At 40.4% G+C, this 15562-nt stretch overlaps 1 protein-coding gene across 1 annotated transcript in view; it reads right to left on the bottom strand.

The window, feature by feature from the left end:
• Positions 1-15562, bottom strand: part of LOC121381921 (solute carrier family 23 member 1-like) — a 46275-nt gene that overhangs the window by 13151 nt on the left and 17562 nt on the right. The window contains exons 2-9 of the mRNA XM_041511346.1: positions 13022-13285; positions 9191-9348; positions 7584-7687; positions 6319-6398; positions 5077-5258; positions 4413-4533; positions 854-1010; positions 232-381 (exon numbers count right to left, since the gene is read on the bottom strand). Of these exons, the coding sequence (XP_041367280.1) occupies positions 232-381; positions 854-1010; positions 4413-4533; positions 5077-5258; positions 6319-6398; positions 7584-7687; positions 9191-9348; positions 13022-13267 (1198 nt within the window). The 5' untranslated portion in view covers positions 13268-13285. The remainder of the gene's footprint in view (positions 1-231; positions 382-853; positions 1011-4412; positions 4534-5076; positions 5259-6318; positions 6399-7583; positions 7688-9190; positions 9349-13021; positions 13286-15562) is intronic.

Raw genomic sequence — 15562 nt, 5'->3', positions numbered from 1 at the left:
CCCCCCCCCCCCCCCCCCAAATGGGTACTTGCTTCCGCCGTGCCTGTTAGGTCACTACAGTTATCATTAACTACGATTATTTCGTGAAACGGGGTCCAGTTCATCTACCGCATAAACTTACTCTACTCGTGATATCTATGGTTATGGCACAAGTTCGAAGTTTTGATTGACAGCTACACCCTCGTATTATCACACCAGGATCTGTCGATATTTCAAAGCGTCTAGTCATACCTCTATTTACCGCATGTACCGGTGGTGGCGGAGAACCCGTCAGACTGGCGCATGCGTAGTAATCTCCCACTGATTCAATCATGGATGCCATCACGCCAGCTAACATCCCAAACACTGCCGAGGCACTCACTGTCGGCATTCCCCACTGACCTGAAAAAACACCCGGGAATGTGACACTTAAAAAACATTGAAAAAAGAAGATGCTTCCAGCTGTAATGAATACCTCTTGGTTACTGTGTTGTACAGATACGATTTTGGATACATGAATGGCTTTGTAGTTATGAGTTATCATGCTTATTAATTTAGCCGTGATTTCATGGCGGTACATAATATAATATAATGAAGTGTAGGCACGTATGCTGGGTGTGTGGGGGGATGGGTGGTGTTATTCGGGGTCGAAGTGAAATTTCTGTTTATTTACAAATATATTTACCGGGCGGACATGTCTTGAACCCTCCCTCAGATCGCTCGCCATGGACTTGACCCCACAAAGAACTTCTTTTCCACCTGCTGGATACGGCCCTTGGTTATATGTTATTCCCCCTGCTGGATACGGCCCTTGGTTATATGTTAATCAGTAAGTTCTGTTCTGCTAGGTAGCTGATTATACAGGCCTACCCACCTGGATACGGAAAACGAAACCACGGAGCCTCTGTAAGAACTCTAGAACGTACATCCGTCCGTGCGTAGTAGCCCCAGTCGTCCGGGTCGGACGGAAGGGCGCCGAACACCGTCAGTAAGGCGCATATCACCCAGGCAACGCCCATCGCCAACAGAATCTAGGAAAGATGTAAATAGATGTGAACATATCCCCCAGGCAACGCCCATCGCCAACAGAATCTAGGAAATATGTAAATAAATGTGTACATATCACCCAGGCAACACCTATCGGCAACAGAATCTAGGAAATATGTAAATAGATGTGAATACATCACCCAGGCAAAACCCATCTCCCGCAGAATCTAGGAAAGATGTAAATAGATGTGAATATATCACCCATGCAACGCCCATCGCCAACAGAATCTAGGAAAGATGTAAATAGATCTGAACATATCACCCAGGCAACGCCCATCGCCAACAGAATCTAGGAAATATGTAAATAGATATGATCATATCACCCACGCAACGCCCATCGCCAACAGAATTTAGGAAATAAGTAAATAGATGTGATCATATCACCCAGGCAATGCCCATCGCCAACAGAATCTGGGACAGAAGCAAATAGCAACAAACCACCATCACCATCATATTCCGGAAATTAATCAGCAAAGAACTGTCAACATATCGGCTAAGTACGGTAACACTAACTGCAAAGGGAATCTAGAAAAGAAGGAGATAGCTGTGAACATATAGCCCGTTAGCAATACAATTTTGGAAAGAAGCAAACAACTTTGAACTTATCGTCAACAGAATCTAGAAGAAAAGCAAATATATGTTAACATATCACTAAGGTAACGCCCATCGCCAACAGAATCTAGAAAGAAAAAGCAAATGGCTGTGAACATATAACCTAAGTAACGGCCATTACCAATGAAATCTACGAAAGAAGCAAACAACTTTGAACAGAGTATCTAGGTAATGCCCAACGCCAACATAATCTAGAAAAGGAGCAAATAGCTGTTAACATATATCACAGGTAACGGCCATTGCTATTGGAATCTACGAAAGAAGCAAACAACTTTGAACATAGTGTTTAGGTAACGCCCAACGCCAACATAATCTAGAAAAGGAGCAAATAGCTGTTAACATGTATCACAGGTAACGCCCATCGTCAGTAGAATCTACAAAGAAGCAAATAGTTGTGGACATATCGCCTAGGTAACGCACATTGCAAATAGTTGTGGACATATCGCCTAGGTAACGCACATTGCCAATATAATCTACAAAAGACGCATATCATCTAGACAATCGCCAACATAATCTATAAAATTCATGAGAGTTATCTCCCATATTTTGTTGTGAAGGTCGTACGGCATAGAATATTTTTTCAGCGAACGGAGAGTTTCACAAAAGGTATTATGGGTAGCCTATATTAGATAATTTTTACCCAAATAATTCGTATCCTTTTTAGAAAATCATCAAATCATCATGTAACTGCCATTTGATATCTACATTAACTGCCTTGTACCAATTGTAAATTCGCACTGTAATTTACGACAACGATGCGTCGTGTAAATCCTAAAGCCGGCGATCGTTACGATCCTGACCTGACACTAGTTTTAACGTGCCTATATCCACAGAGGTTCAGGCACGCCCACCTCGGATTTAATCTCTGACATCGCCAGTGACTAACTCCGGGGCAGGGGGGGGGGGGGGGGGGGGGGGAAATTGAGTTTGAATGTGCAGAATTTGGAAAATAGCCAGTTAGTAACGTCCAGCGAGAGCGCGGACCAAATAGCAGACACCAAGTGAGGCCGTGCTGTGATTGGCTGAATTTCGATTCCTTGGTGAGACCTGTCTTCTGCCTAAGTTAAAAAATGAGAATACCTAATCCAGCCATGTCCGGACTTTAAAATTACACCCAAAAGTAGTTTTGACTGCTCGGCCTGAAAGTTTTTAAGGTGATTTGAGCAATTGAACGGGCGCGAAAGTAAAGTGCGTTGGACTACTTATAAAAAAATAAACATAAGAATTTAGAACCACGATCGCAAATTTTTAAAGTCCAACTAAGCCCAAAAAAAGGAGGTTACCTGTCCTAGATAAGGTTGACTAGGGGGAGGAGAGCCACACCCTCGTATCCAAGTTGGGGATCAGCTGGTGGATGTCTGGCTTCGCTAACAGCCTGGTGATAAGAGGATACTGCTCGCTGAACACCTTCTTCATCAGTCGATGGATCGAAATGTTGTCCATTTCTGCGAACAGTAGAGCCTGGCTGTAGCGGTTGTCCAGACGGTATGTTGCACACACAGCTTTTTTCCCGTCCTTGAACGTCACTGGGTGCAGCTCGTACTCCCCCCGTCCGTCGGGCATGTCCTCAAAGTTCCGGCAACGCGGGACCGTGGGAAGCTTCTTGGTGTCTGTGATATTGCCTACAAAGCAGTTAAGGTAGCGCCGATTCAGCTTCCCGTGCAGAGTCCAGGGGTCCATGGTGTCTCCGGACTCTGCACCTTCGGGTGGTGGCTGTGGCTGTTTGGGCGGTGTCCTGTTGGTCGTAACCGCAATCGGCGCTTCCGCTTTCCGCTTTCCAACGGCGGCTTGACGGCCCTGCGTCTCAGTCGCTGTCACCGGTAAAGTTGGCGACGTGCGACTGGACGCAAGAGAGGCCCAAGATGAAGAGGGCCGCCGGGTCGGAGTTGTGCAGATATCTGTGCAGGTCTCCTCCACTGGGGCCGTCTGGGAAGTAGGGCAGGTTGGGACCACGGTCTCTTCCTTCCGCTTCTCGGGCGAAACCGCAGGGCGCGGCGACGCAGAAGGAGCCGCTGCCGGTAGTTGAGCTACCGGGTTTGGCCCCCCCTGAACCGCTCCCTGCGGGTTTCTCCTCTTCCTCCGTCTCGTTCTTCTCTTCCTCTGTGGTTGCGCGTCGCCGTACACCAAAGTCACGGTTGCCCGTGACCCGGTGTACGCGACGCGGTACTCCAGAAGCACACCGTAACTAGTAATCAGTGCCCCCAGGGGGGGGGGGGGGGCAACTGCAGAGAGCACGAACTTAGGTCCTGCTTCATCGCGTACCAAGTAGTGTGTGTCCTCGTTACGATCGAGGTAGCAGGTATATTTGACGATAGTAGTGCCAAGACTGCTTCGTGGAACGAGGCCCTGGACAGGCAGTCAAAAGAGCCGATATGTGTTCACAGGACAACGTGCTTGAACATAATTGGATATGATGAAGAAGAAGAAGAAGGAAATGTTTTATTTAACGACTCACTCAACACATTTTATTTTACGGTTATATGGCGTCAGACATATGGTTAAGGACCACACAGATATTGAGAAAGAAAACCCACTGTCGCCACTTTATAATTGGATATAAATGAATGAATGATTGAATGTATGTTTAACGAAAACCCAGCACAAAAATACCCATCGGCTATTGCGTGTAAGAAATGGTAAGTATATAGAAATATTATTTACATTCAGAATAAAAATTATATAATTATGTAAAACGACAGTGTAAAGAGATGTGGAGGAAAGTATAATGCAATGTATAAATGAAATAAACTCAATCAGATTGAGGCATTACCAACCGGAAAGAGTTTAAAAACGGGCTTTCTGGAAGCAGCACACCCATCCTTCTTAGTGTACCGGGGGCACGGCACAGTGATGTTTCTCAGGTACTGCGAAAACACGGTAATCAGGATCACAGTTCTGAGAAAAAAGAGAATGAATGAAAAATACACAATCTACATTAATTTAAAAGAAAACAAAAAGTTAATTAGATATAATAAGCAACATTTAAGATTTGACCAGTAAGGTTTATGTGTGACGGGTGGGTGTGGGATATGGGCGTGCGTTCCCAAATTGACCACAATTATAGTAGTACACAAGCCGATTCCGCGCATGTAATTCGTCACTTACATTGCGTTGATTTTAACTGTACCTTGACGGCCTCGATGGTGTCATAGTTCAGCCATCCGACATGAGGCTGGTAGATACAGGGTTCGCAACTCCCACCCTCTTCTCTCAATAACTACTAACCACTAACCCACTGTCCTGGACAGACAGCCCAGATAGCTGAGGTGTGTGCTCAGAACAGGTGCTTGGATCTTAAGTGTATATAATCAAGAAAATAGGTTGAAGTAAAACGAAATAACTGTAGACAGAGATACGTGAGGTACATTTTGCGGACATCGAGTGGCCTCCAAGGGCCTACAAAATTAGTTTCTCTAACTACATGTTTTATTGACTCACGTTATCGCAATCCACCAGTGTTTAGAAGCCTTCTCGGATGCCGCGTCAAACAACGACAGACCAATCAGAGCGATTGTTGGTGCTATCGACAGTGGACCAATGAAATGAAGCACCATGCCCATTAGACCACTGAACCCGATCAGCACTTGAAACAAAGACGCAACCATGACAGCACCTTGAATCTTCGTAAAGGAGAAACATGTTTGATTAAAAAACCTAATAAATTTAAATTATATCCAAACGTGTTTTGATTTTTACATATAGGTCAAGAAATTCCTGTAATCATAAACAAAAAAAGAGAGAAAAAAGAAGCAAAAACAAAGCAAAATAAATAAATAAATAAGGAGGGTCAGTAAGGTTGTTCTAGATATCAAGGTTTGATATTTGATTGTATGTTTTTCTGAAATATTATTCTTTCAGAAAACTGTTAAATATATAACACAACTCTTCTTGTTTGTATATTTCCATATTATTGCTTAAGGGTAACATACCCTACTAAAACCATTAAATTAATTAAATTGGAACATCTCCTAAGTTCAAGGGCCATAACTCCGTCAGAAATGAGTAAATCGCCGTGAAAGTGAAACTTGCTAAGTAACAGTACACGATAAAGTTATACACAAAAGTTTAGATCAATATATCAAGACCTTCTGAAATAAAAAAAGGAAGTAAAACTTATTTAACGACACCACTTGAGCACAGTGATATATTAATCATCGGCTAGTGGATGTCAAACATTTGGTACTTCTGACTCGTAGTCAATAGAGAAAACCCGCTACATTTTCTTAACGCAGCAGGGATGTTTTATATGCATTTTCCCACAGACAGGAAAGTACTTACCGCGGCCTTTGACCAGTTGTGGTGCACTGGATGGAACAATAACAAACCCAATCAGTTGAATGGATCCACAGAGGTGGTTCGATCCTGCGACACAAGCACCTCAACCAACTACGCTAAATCCCGCCCCTTCTGAAATCAAAGTCCGAGAAACTAATTTTCAAATGTCCAAAGTTCAAGGACCATAACTCCGTCCAAAATGGGTAAATCGCCTTGAAAGTCACACTTTATCTGTAAAAGTACATGATAAAGCTATACGCAAAATGTCATTTTATATGTGGGACAAACGAACGGACGGACAGACAGACAAGACATACTAATAATTAAAAAGTAAAACTGTATTGAACTGATGGTTGTCGTTTCAGCAGGTTCTACTCCAGTTGTCTTGTGGATTTTCTTTAGTACCTCTCGTATCCTTGATTGCCAAATTTCTCGATGCGCGTCGCCTCCAATTTCTCCAAACTGTGTGCTGTTGAACGATACATCTGAAAAAACAAGAACGTATTCAGATCACGTCAGTGATGTAATAGAAGAATGTATTAATGCTATATAACTTTGCTTTGTTTTTCGGGTGTGGGTGTGAGTGTGGGTGCCCAAGTTGACAGATTCGGTGGAGGGAGTGTCATGATGTCGGGAGCCATCTCATACATCGGCAGAAGTGAACTTGTGTTCGTACAAGCCAACCTGACAGCTGTACGCTACCGGGATGAACTTCTTCGCCGTCACGTTTCCCATTTTGGATCGACATAGAGAACACATTCAGCAGGACAATGTCAAGCCGCATACGGCACGTGTAACAATGGATTTCCTACAAAATGAGAACATTAATATGCTGCCATGGCCATCAAGATCGCCAGATCTCAACCCCATTGAACATCTATGAGACGAACTGGACAGACGTGTACGCCAGCGTGACCCGGAGCCTCAGACGCTTCCGCAACTGTCGCATGCACTGCAGGAAGAATGGGCTAGGATTCCACGTGCCCGGATTCAGAGACTCATTCAGTCTATGCCAAGGAGATGTCGCGCAGTGATTGCTGCTGGTGGTGGCCACACACGGTACACGCCCATGTGCGACGCTGTTTGGTGACAAAAACGCCTCCATTGCTGTCAGTCCATAGCAAGAACATTATCACATACTCATGTCAAATTTGACTGTGATACGATCATAAATAACGAAATTATGCCATTTTGTATTTAAGAGCCAATTCCATGAATATTTCGCCTATGCGTTTCTTTTTTCACAGTATATATATACAGAGAGAGAGAGAGAGAGAGAGAGAGAGAGAGAGAGAGAGAGAGAGAGAGAGAGAGAGAGAGAGAGAGAGAGAGAGAGAGAGAGAGAGAGAGGAGGAACACTCACACACACAACCACAACAAACACTCGGATCCACGGGAGGGTTTTGGAATGTATCCCTGAATTTCGAAGTACCACAACTCCACCCCCAAATAGAGTGTTTATCAAATTAATATAATTTTTTGTTTTAATTTGTTAGTGGTGGAGCACACAAAAAGAAAACAAAAACAAAACTAAAAGCTAGACTGGGTTATTTTTCCAATCACGATGGATCAATCTAATGTGATAGAAAACTATGGTAGCCATCGAATTGTTCGCGAGCGCTCGGCCTCCTGAACACGCCACTGGCTGAAGAAACGCCTTACATACTGACCCGTCTGACTCGTTTCGTTGAACGGACACTGCCATATAGGAAGATTTAGGACGGAAATAGCCGGGGCCAGAAACGCAAACGTCGCACCCTGCACAATCGGTAACCTTTAAAGAAACAACACAAACTGTTCAATAACGTTTTAATTATTTTCTAAACGATACAGGCGGGACGTAGCCCAGTGGTAAAGCGCTAACTTGATGCGCGGTCGGTCTGGGATCGGCCCCCGTTGGTGGGCCCATTCGGCTATGTCTTGCTCCAACCAGTGCATAACGAGTGGTCCATCAGAGGCCGTGGTATGTGCTATCATGAATATCGGATGGTGCATATAAAATATACTTTGCTACAAATGAAAAAAAAAGAAGTAATTATACAAATAGAACAATAGGAATACTCGTCTAGCCTAGTTCCAGCCCTTGCACCACAACTGGTATATCAAAGGCCGTGGTTGGTTTGTGCTATCCTGTCTGTGGGATGGTACATATAAAAAAAGCCTTGCTACTAATAGAAAAGGGTACCAGGTTTCCTCTCTAAGATCATAATATGTCAAAATTATCAAATGTTTGACATCCAATAGCTGATGATTAATAAATCAATGTGCTCTAGTGGTGTCGTTAAACTTTTAACTTGTTATTCGACCCAGCTAATGATGAATTAATCAATGTGCTCTAAACGAAACAAACGCTAACTAGGTGATAGATCTCAGATTCAAATGCGCTCATGAATATTTTAAAGGCATACTGTCACGGATTTAAAGACCTTATATCTCTAGAAATGGATAATAAATAAAAATTACATTAATTGTTGGAAACCAAATCTAGCTATTGCATCACCTTAACTGAACCATGATGGAGTGAAATCCATGTCATCTCTCTCGGCAATTTTAGTTTTTGAATTATGGACCATTGCCATAATTCAATTATTTTTACAAAATGTCATTAATAAATGGAGTATGGTGGTCATGAAGATAGTTGAATAAAGTACATTTAGGAACAAATCAAATTATTTTTGTTCAGGTAATACTCTGTTAGACCATTAAATAGGTCAGTGGTCTGTGACACTATGCCTTTAATTCCATTACCAGAAAGCGAAGCAATGTATCCAAATCATTATAAAATTATAAAATGTCAAACTAAATATTTTACACTTTATCGCTTTTTTCACAATTTGTGTCCAACGTTTCAGCAGTATCTCATTGCGTTCAACGGGGAACTGCTCGCTCCAACCAGTGTACCTCGACTAGTATATCAAAGGCCGTGGTGTGTGCTAGTGTGTCTATGGGATGGTGCATACAAAATATCCTTTGCTGCTAATCGAAAAGAGTAACCCATGAAGTGGCGACAGCGGGTTTCCTCCCTCAATATCTGTGTGGTCCTAACCATATGTCTGACGCCATATAACCGTAAATAAAATGTGTTGAGCGCGTCGTTAGATCAAACGTTTTCTTCCTTCAACGGGGAATTGTAATTCTCTTCATTGTCTACGTAATATCGTTATTTATTCAGGAATAGCCATTTAATATTTTACATACATTTGTATTCCTTATATTTATCAATGTAATTTAATAAACGTAAATACAAGTAATCAATGATATTCATAGTAAAACCCACCGTACACCAAACGTCGTCTGTAGCAGCGTAGAAATACCGGATACAAAGAAAATAGTTCCCAATATTTCACTCAACCCGACTACGTCACCCGCCACGCAGAGGTGTTTAGCCAGCACCAGAGGTACAGTTATAGTAGAACCAAAAGCCGTCAAATAATGCTGTGAATAAATTATGTTAATTATATCATGGTCATGATGTCACTAGATATGTCAGTTTAATATCCATATTAAACTTCTTTTTTCTTTATTTTCTCTCTCTCTCTCTCTCTCTCTCTCTCTCTCTCTCTCTCTCTCTCTCTCTCTCTCTCTCTCTCTCTCTCTCTCTCTCTCTCTCTCTCTCTCTCTCTCTCTCTCTCTCTCTCTCTCTCTATCTCTCTCTTTCTCGGTCGCTCTCCCATATCATGCAGTAACACATTTTTTAAAATATCAGATAAACTATCCGTCTGAAATTTTATGCTGTGAAAATCTGCAGCATTACTATACCAAATAAAATCCATGTTAACGTTTGTGTTTAAAAACACTATATATAATATATCAACCAAACCCATAAATATCAGTACTACAATCCCTATCTCAAAGTATTAACTGAAGAAAATGGTACCTTTCGTGGCTCATTTTCGATATAACTGGATATTAAAATATCACTCCTATAGGCGAGCAGATGGAGTATCATTTTGGGGGTCAAGTGGCAACTAGCGTACTACCAACTAATTTTTGGTATTTCTTGATAGTACATGTCCTGACTATCTCACAAGTGAAAATTACCCAGCATTCCTGTGGGAAAACATGATTAAATGACGTCATTAAAATGGCGACCGTATTTAGTATATTTTAAGCAGCCCAGTAAAATGATGTAGACGTTACAGATAAAAACATAAAATTCCGTCCACAAGTTGCTCAATGCCACAATTTTCAACTTTTAATATGAACCACTTGCCCAAATTACATTATGGTGGCAAAATTGGATTTTCAAAACCTATTAGTACCAATATCTCAGCACCCATGCCACCAAGGATCGCAATTCTTTGGTCTAACATAACATTTTTAGAGTCAAGGAATGCAATGATATAATTACAAATATTACTAGCTAGATTTGTATAAAAGGAACGAAATTTAGACAAATATTATTGAGGAAAACAAACGTATATTGTGCATTACCAGCGTCTTGCTGTATTGTCGTTGTGTTTTAGATACTAGTAGTCTTTGAGAAGAAACTGTACAAAGAAAAAAAGAAGAAATGTTTTGTTTAACGACGCACTAAAACATTATGGCTTCGAAAATATGTTTAAGGACCCCAGAGTCAATGAATTCATGAGAACATACTTGAAAATATCTACGGTGATATATTGTAGTCACGGCATAGATTAATACAATTAATAATTCCAATATGCAGAGGTATATATTATTGAAGATGCTTTGCTGATTTCATACGCCACTGCACAGACATTGATTTTTATTTTTTATTGAAACTATAATTACCGCAGTAACAAATACATTTCAGTACACTTCAGTGCAGCACATCTGTTACTGTATCCCCTCAGACTTGAAACTGCACTTAACGGTTCACTTCCATTTGGTTAAATGCCATTTGGTCGAACAATAAAATAAATCATAAAAATAACGAGTGAATCGCTAACCATCTAACGGTTACATCCATTTGAACCAGTCGACATTACAATAACAAGAAAGATATAACAATAACATTTTATAAAACTATTAGAAATATCACATTTTAATGAACATTTTAGCGAATAATACTCGAGGAATGGTTTGACAGATTGTATGCCATTGTGTGATTAGTGTCAATGTTATCCGAGTTTAATATTAATATGAGTTAAAATAGTACCGGAATACACTTGCTTAACGTCATAATTAATCAGTCACAAGGTATGTTAAACGAATGCAAAACAAATTAAAGACATCTCATTTAATATATTAGTTAATATAATTAAACACCTTACCCATTTTACTATTATTACTAACAAACCCAAACGAATAAAAACGTTGTCGTTTAATTTTAAGCAAATCCATTTATTAAGCACCCAAACGTCCCAAATACAGATTGTACCGACTTGTCCATTATTATGCAGCTAATGCGATGATCTTATCGTTTAGACCAATTGCAATGGAGACGTAGACGTAATAGGATGACACCCACTTAACTTACTGTAGGCCTTGGAGGCTACAGGTGGAAAGGCTGTCCATCCCATCCCTCTAGAGTGGGTGCATTTTGGTAACTGTTCACTGGTGAGCCATAATTGATCTTGGTAGGCAACCTGTTTTGAGTGACTGCAGTTGGGCATCTAGGTGTAAATGAAATGGTTTCCATTATCTTCAAACTGCTTCTTTGACAATTTTAGGGTCGCTGAAGTTATCATACAAGATAACTGTAATGCATTTCAGTAGCTGGATATATGGGCCATCTGTATCTGATTTGGTTGAGTGCCATATTGGTAAAGACACAGGTCACATCAAAGTAGCAGTTCCATACACACCAGACTGGCCATCTAGGTTTTTTTTCGAGGAAAGCAAAGTAGTGTTAACATCCTCTAAAGATATTTGATGAGCGGCATGGCCAGGGATTTCGCTTTAGCCAGGATGCCTGCTTCCTTGAATACCTTTTCTTTGCTTTTCTCCCGTGGATGCTTTGATTACTGTGCATGATGTATGTGTCGTATACCAACGCAAGCAGGTCGGTATGGTGTGCAATTATGGGTTTCTCTCGAATGCTTGACCCGACACGGGGAATGATTACTCGACACTGTGGGATTCATGTATTCTGGGCTCGGGTGATACTAAGATAGCTCATCTGACAGAGAACACGGGACACAGCTCTGTCAGTAGTCCCATACCGAAATGGAAGTATTGTGATTGCACCATTCAGCTTATCATCATCCATATAATTATGTTTATGCCAAGACAAAAAACAAAAGAAAAGAAAAAGACGTGGCCAGCATACTCATAAACATATCAGGATCCAAAATATAATGCAAAAATGAATTTGTATTAGTAATCAAGGCATTGTATTATCTATAACCAGAAAAGGTGCCACAGCTTAAATTTAGTAAATCTAACTTCATCATCGCTAAGAACCAGCATCATTGGACTGTAGACAGCCATATTGGAAGCGCTCTCTACTGTTTAAACATTCATTAATATCCCAAAATTAATAAATATTGTCTTAAAACTATATTATAACATTTCCAATCTTAGTAAAGGCTTACAATGCCAAGTAACTAAAGGGAATGAAGACTCTATCGGAACTAGATGCAAGAATATCAAAATCGAGGAGGCCATATTGATGACGTCATTTAACCATGTTCCCCCACAGGTATTCTGGGTAATTCTTACCCAGGAGCTAGTCAGGACCCATACTTTGATAAAACCCCCAAATTAGCTGGTAGTACGATAGTTGCCACTTCCGTCATTTTTAGAGCACCGTTGGACCTCATGCGCGTCTACTAGTTTCGCAAAAAATTTGAGTACCTTTTTTACAGGTACCCCATATATGTTCCAAGCACAAAGCTACTTGACACAGTGGCACTAAATGTAATAAACTTGCATACATTTTTTTTGCCCAGATGAAACTAATTTGTTTACAACAAATACACATTTATCACCAATGACAGAACTTGTCGTATTAACTTCTCTATCAAACATTCGGTTCACCTTAAACTTTGACCCAGGCGGATATTATTTGGTATAGTACTACCTATAGCCATCTATGAATATATATGTCTAGCATTCATCAAAACCCCCTAATTAGCTTCCTTCCCGGTTCAAGTACACTCTCAACGAGCCTGTAATAACCATCTACACATGATACTCCAACCTGGAAAGCCAGCAGGATACACAGGTACCAAGGTGGCGTTTCTGTGACAGTGTATAACATTTCTATCCGGGTCACTGTCGTGTGCTGCCCGCCATTAGACGCTGCCAGTTGTCCGTCATTAGGAACCGTCTGTTTCGAGTCGCCAGTATCTTTCTGCTGTTTGTTGTCAGGAGCTGTCTGCTGTTTGTCACTAGCAGACGGATGGACACTGGGGAGATTATCCTGCATCACTATTTCGACTTCCATGTCTTTTAATGGTAGCACCTGAAAGCAAAAGTATTAACAGACTATAACGGACACGGATTTGTTTCTGCGAACTACAACTGCAACATTTGCTTCTGTATAAAGGATACCCAGCTGGTTTATTTTCCCATATAAAACTATAAAATCTTTTTGTTTAACTTTTGGACTAATTGTTCAAATGGAGTTGGTAATGAGATTAGTAAATTTATTATTTTGGGTATTATTAATGTTTTTAAAACAGTGAGTCTGCCTAATAGCGTCAATTTTAGTGCACTCCAGATGTTCATTGTACTTTCCATTTCTAATACTTTTGGTTCAAAGTTATCTTTAACTATATCTTTTAGATTTAAAGAGAAGCGAATTCCCAATAAAGTAAACTTAGTTGAACCCCATTCTAATTTCCATCAACTATTATGATCAAAGACTTCATTTGAGAATTTTTTTCTGCCAATCCATATTGTCTTTGATTTAGAATAATTTAGCTTCATACCTGACATTTTTGCAAAGCAGTCTAGAGTAGTAAGTGTGCCGTACAGTGACTCGGGGAAAAAAAAAAAAAAAAAAAAAAAAAAAAATAAACCACACAACCCCCCAACCCCCCCCCCCCCCACACACAAAAAAAACAAAAACAAAAAAACAAAAACAACAACCACAAAACAAAAACAAAACAAAAAACAAAACAAACAACAACAACAACAACAACAAAAACAAACAAAACATGCGCCATACATGTACAAGAGTGCAAAACAAAAAGATACATAATGGAGTTTGCTAAAAGTAAAATTACAAGAAACCAAACAGGCAAAAAGGCGCACGGCGTACGCAGCTCTGAAAAACATGAAGCCTAACACGCCGCAGTGAGCAGTTAATAGACAAGCCGTTACGTTTGATGTACTGGCGACTGAACATTTGCTTCTGTATAGAGGATACCCAGCTAGAGAGAGAGAGAGAGAGAGAGAGAGAGAGAGAGAGAGAGAGAGAGAGAGAGAGAGAGAGAGAGAGAGAGAGAGAGAGAGAGAGAGAGAGAGAGAGAGAGAGAGAGAGAGAGAGACAGAGAGGAGCGAGAGAGAGAGAGAGAGAGAGAGAGAGAGAGAGAGAGAGAGAGAGAGAGAGAGAGAGAGAGACAGAGACAGACAGAGAGAGAGTCCGCTGTTGTCACACTGTATACTCCTATTGAAAATCACTTCATGTACTCTCTCATGAAACCCTCCGTCGTCCATTACAAGACTTTTAAAAATGATTAAAAAATCATTTAATCATGGAATTATGATTCGTGGGACCTATTAATATGTAGTTATTTACTACAAATAAATGTGAAAATAACCAAATATTGTAGATTCATATTGTAGTCCCAATAACCAAGCAATGTTCACCGACAATAATTGTTTATTACATATATTTAAAAACCCAGTAATGTAAAGGAGCTGATTATGGAATGGACACATTTAACATAATCTTGTGAATTACTAATGATTCTTACAAAAATGTATAAAGGAAACCCGCAATATTTTTTTATTAGTAGCAAGGAATCTTTTATATGCACCATACCACAAGACAGAATGACACTTACACCAGCTTTTGATATACCAGTCGTGGTGCACTGGCTGGAACGAGAAATAGCCCAATGGGCCCACCGACGGGGATCGATCCCACAGGAATCGCACACCAAGCGAGCGCGTTACCACTGGGCTACCTCCCGCACCTGTCTGTGCGATGGTGCCTTGGCTATTTCTCATCCCAGACAGTGTACCACGACTAGTATATCAAAGAACATGGTGCTGTCCCGTCTGTGGGATGGTGTATATAAAAGATCCCTTGCTACTAATGGAAAAAAAAGGTAGCGGGTTTCCTGTTTAAGACTATATGTCAAAATTACAAAATGTTTGATATCCAGTAGCCAATGATTAATAAATCAATGTGCTCTAGTGGTGTCGTTAAATAAAACAAACTTTAAAATTAACTCTTAGCAATGCGATACTGAGTTAACTGTCAGTATTTCGGACTCGCCACCAAAATATCCTCATTAAATTCAGTCACAAACACAATGTAATTTAAAGTACATACGTTTTTCTCTCCGTAAATAGTATACAATATATATACAATGTTACAGTTGGGGAATTCACCGACAAAAAAACGTGTGTTCATTAAATTACATTTATATTTGTATATGAATTTTTTTTTACAATTTTTATGTATGAGCTGGGAATTCATAAAGAAAAACGTATGTTAAAAATATATACAATGCAAACGCCCTTCAAGCCATATAGGACTGCAAACAACGGTATATTTGCGGAATTG

The sequence above is a fragment of the Gigantopelta aegis genome, chromosome 9 (genome assembly GCF_016097555.1).
Source record: "Gigantopelta aegis isolate Gae_Host chromosome 9, Gae_host_genome, whole genome shotgun sequence".
In the NCBI taxonomy this organism is placed as follows: Eukaryota; Metazoa; Mollusca; class Gastropoda; order Neomphalida; family Peltospiridae; genus Gigantopelta; species Gigantopelta aegis.
This window is presented reverse-complemented; position numbering and strand designations above follow the sequence as displayed.